The sequence below is a fragment of the Rattus rattus genome, chromosome 8, assembly GCF_011064425.1.
Source record: "Rattus rattus isolate New Zealand chromosome 8, Rrattus_CSIRO_v1, whole genome shotgun sequence".
NCBI lineage: Eukaryota > Metazoa > Chordata > Mammalia > Rodentia > Muridae > Rattus > Rattus rattus.
In genome coordinates, this window is record NC_046161.1 from 32765931 (window position 1) to 32769992 (window position 4062).

Below are 4062 nucleotides of genomic sequence, written 5' to 3' on the forward strand. Positions count from 1 at the left end.
AGTAAGCATGTATGTACTGTGCATGATGTGGGGAGGGAGGACAGCCTTGCTACTCCAGGCTTGTAGAAATCATAGGAGAACTTGCAGAACTCAGTTCTCTTCTTCCATCATGCGAGACCCAGGGGTTGAACTCGATCTATCAGAACTGATAGCAAAGTACCTTTACCCAGTGAACCATGCCACTGGCCTCCTAATTACCACTCAAACAACACTGCTGATGAGATGGCCCCATGCATAAATGAGCCAACTTCTAAACCTGAACATCAAATATCAATTTCTCAGAGCCAGCATGATATACGGGGATCATTACCTTCTATATTTTCACTTCTGACCTCTAAATATGGGCAGCTGAATGTACAGGGACACAAATAAACAAATAAATAAGTGCAAAGCAAGTTTAATTGAACATAAGAAAGCATATTGAACAGCGAAACCCATTTCATAAGGCATACAATACATAGCAAGTCACCCAACAGAAAACAGAAGTGTACACGAAGCATAGAAACAATACAATTATATATTATCTAGAAAGTAGGTGTGGAGCTAAAGACATGGTTCAGTAGAAGGCTTGATGACCTGCTCCAGTGTCATGACTCAATGGACATCTCTGAAAAAAACATGTTTTCAATATTTTAAATAAATAAATGATAAATAGATGTGCTTAAATACATACAAACACATATTGTAACCTAGACATGATTCAAACACTCTGAAGTATCTACTTAAAATGTAAACAAAATGTGTCTTGAGGAGGGATCAGTAGCAATGTTTTCTCTTTTTTGTAATTATTTATTTCTATTTATATGAGTAAGTACACTGTAGCTGTCTTCAGACACATCAGATCCCATTATAGATGGTTGTGAGCCACCATGTGGTTGCTGGGATTCGAACTCAGGACCTCTGGAAGAGCACTTAGTGCTCTTAACCACTGAGCCATCTCTCCAGCCCAGTAGCAGCATTTTCTATGAGCAGCACTGTCTACATTTTTTGAAGTTGAATATAAAATCTACTGAAAAATATAACAATAAATAACCCAAACAACTCTAACTTCAAAAACTATGGAATTTACTAAAACCGAAGCTGAACTGCAATCTTTCCAGGACAAAGAAGAGCATGAGCATGTGAACTCAGAGGAGATAGACACTGTGGTACAGGAGCACCTTCACCTGTTGTTGATGTCTCAATCTAGTCACTTGATGTCACTGAGGATGTCACAAAGACACTTCTGGGAATGTCTGTGAGGCCATTTCCTGAGACAATTAAGCATGTGTGGTCTCTGTCCTAATCCATGGTTTAAGACGTTAATTCATTTTAACACATGACACAATGTTAACAGATAAGAGAGATTTCATAGGGAAAATCAAACTGGAGGAAATAGGTAATCAGGGACAGTTCTTTGGGAGCTGTATCTTGTCTTGATCACTCCCTATTTTACTCAGCTATGCTTCTCACAGGCCATGACTTTAAAAACTCTTTTCTACTGCATCTGCCCATCATGGATGAAATCTTGAAATTATGAGAGAAAACTAATCTCCTCCTTTTATTGTTTTACATAGGTCACAGCAGTAAGAATCTACCTAACATATGCACCACATTCTCTGAATAAGAATGAAGTGAGATGCTAGAGCTGTTTGCTGGCCAGCCTGGTAGAAAAGTCATTGCCAAAGTGAAGGTTCATTAAAGGTAGGCATCAAGTCTGTCATATTCACAGGGAAACCAATCCCTAATTGCAGCATTTGTTCGTCATGATAATTTACTGTGAGATGAGGGGGAAAAGAGTATCCTATGTGTCAGTCATGTAAAAGAATGCAGGGAGAAATGAAAGGAAGCCAGAATTCTAGAAATGGAACGTGACGATTCAACTGTCAAAAATATCAACCTCTGATGCTAGGCAAAGACAAGTGACAGAGCCCTGGCAGTACTGGACATTGATGGCCCAGCATTATGAGACTACAAGAGTACAGGATGGGCTAAGGGCTTACCTAAGCAGAATGGGGCAGATAAGGGCTTTAAAGCTTGTTACACAAATTTTGGTGATCACAACATTTATATTCCTTTATCTCATTTTTGTCAGTCTTGGTATAATTGTAGCATGTCTCAAGACATTCCTGGAAGCCATGTTGGAATTTGCCATCTGAAGAGGAAAAAGGAAAAGAAATAAAATACACATATTTTGGAAAGAATCAGTGACTTGGTCAATGAGAAAATCTGGGCTTCAAGGTAGACAGTCATCATTTGTCTATTAATATTACACACAGGCAATATTCCATTCACAAAAGTACTAATTTTTGACTAAAAATTTTGTCAACTCTGATTATATTCACTAAGAAAGCCCTGAGGACCACCAAGAAACCACCCAAAATCATTTTTCTCATTATTGGTTTGTCAATTTGATCTACAATTATTAGCAACCAATACCAGAAGTAGAAGAATCCTCTTCTACTTTTACACAGCAACATATTATCCCACACTCAGCATCTTTGCCAAAGATCACAGATTGTTATATGTCTTGCAGGTGAGAAAGAACACTCTGAGACCTCCAAGGTCTTGCATACCTTTATAGAGTAGCCATAAAGCACACTTCCTGTTATTTGTAGCCTCACAGGAGGTTTCTCCTGTCACACAAACCCTGGAAGAGTTCAACATTCCACAGCGGACACATGTCAGTGCTGGAAGGGCAAAACCAAGTGTAAGAGACATAGTCAGCACCCAGCTTCAAGCATCACACAGAAGCTGAGCCCATGGCCCTGAATGAGAAAAAATGTCCAGAGAAGATATTTAACTCTACAGGGAAACCCATGACCTTGGACTCTGCAAGCGAATGGCTTCAACAGAACAAAAAGGTATCCCCAACCCCAAATCCTTGCAATGCACAGACTGTAAGGATAAAAACCAAAGATCTGATGCAGGCTGCCAGAGCCAGTCACACAGGTTTGAGCAGATTCCCCACTCCCCATTTTCTCATTGTTATTGTTCTATCAAGAACTTTTCTCGCCCAACTTTCAGCCTATATTTATAGCCATAAACAAGCTAAAGAGAAACTGAAAATGTTGTAATATGAAGGGACTAAAGCCAAGGGAGAAAAGTAACCTGGGAAAGGACCAGAAGCAGGAAAATAAGAAATAGGAGAGCAAGAAAAGATTATAGTGGTCATATCAGAGGCAATGGCATGGGAGGGGTGGGAGTAGGGATAAACAAGTATAGGAGTGAAGGATTCAGGGATCATGTCTAAACACAGTCATGTCCTATCTCCTGCTGCTCATTTTCCCAAATCACAACATACTGTGATAATTGTATGTCTGCCTACCCATCATCTGTCAGGATCTCACCTTGCAGAAAGTCCACCAACAGAAAGATGCCCAACAGGAGCAGCAAATACTTTCCCATTGCAGTTAGAGCCTAGGACCACAACACATCAGAGAGCAAGGCAGAGCACTCAGGATGTGGCCTAAACAAGACCAACATATATGTATAAGCACAAGGAAGGAGGGGCACCTGGTAGGATGCCAAGCCATGGACTGAACAGATAGCCTGCAGAAAGCCAATATCCTACCATCATCACTGGCTCTGCTCTTTATCAATTGCCCATGTTCTTCGGGCTTCTTTCCAAGTATTTACTATCAGATAGTGATTCATGCTGAGAGATTCAAGGAATTGTGACCTCTGGTAGCTGATAAATCTGGAGGAACCAGAGCCAATGTCTAATCTAGAAGAGATGCAAAAGGAGAGCTAGAACAAGACTGAAATTCTTAGATGAAGCCAAATTCAGAGATAATCACAGACATGGGTCAAGAGTAGTCATCAAAAACAGAGGAGTCAAGAGTAACTGTCCAGGAGACAACATGTTAAAATAAAAACATTTTAAAAAGAAAGAAAGAAAAAAAGAAAAGAGTTTTGAAAGCTGCAACAAATGGAATATTACTCAGCTATCAAAAACAATGACTTTCTGAAATTCATAGGCAAATGGTCGGAACTGGAAAATATCATCCTGAGTGAGGTAACCCAACCACAGAAAAACACACGTGGTAGGCACTCACTGATAAGTGGCTATTAGCCCAAATT

The 4062-nt window shown here is 39.9% G+C and overlaps 1 protein-coding gene across 1 annotated transcript; it reads right to left on the minus strand.

Annotated features, from left to right (window-relative positions):
* Positions 1–2009: 2009 nt before the first annotated feature.
* LOC116907340 (secreted seminal-vesicle Ly-6 protein 1-like) lies at positions 2010–3387 on the minus strand. The gene is made up of 3 exons (XM_032910278.1): positions 3330–3387; positions 2556–2669; positions 2010–2134 (listed from the first exon to the last, which is right to left on the minus strand). Exons 1-3 carry the CDS (start codon positions 3385–3387, stop codon positions 2010–2012), a joined length of 297 nt encoding a protein of 98 aa, XP_032766169.1.
* Between the last annotated feature and the right edge of the window lie 675 nt (positions 3388–4062).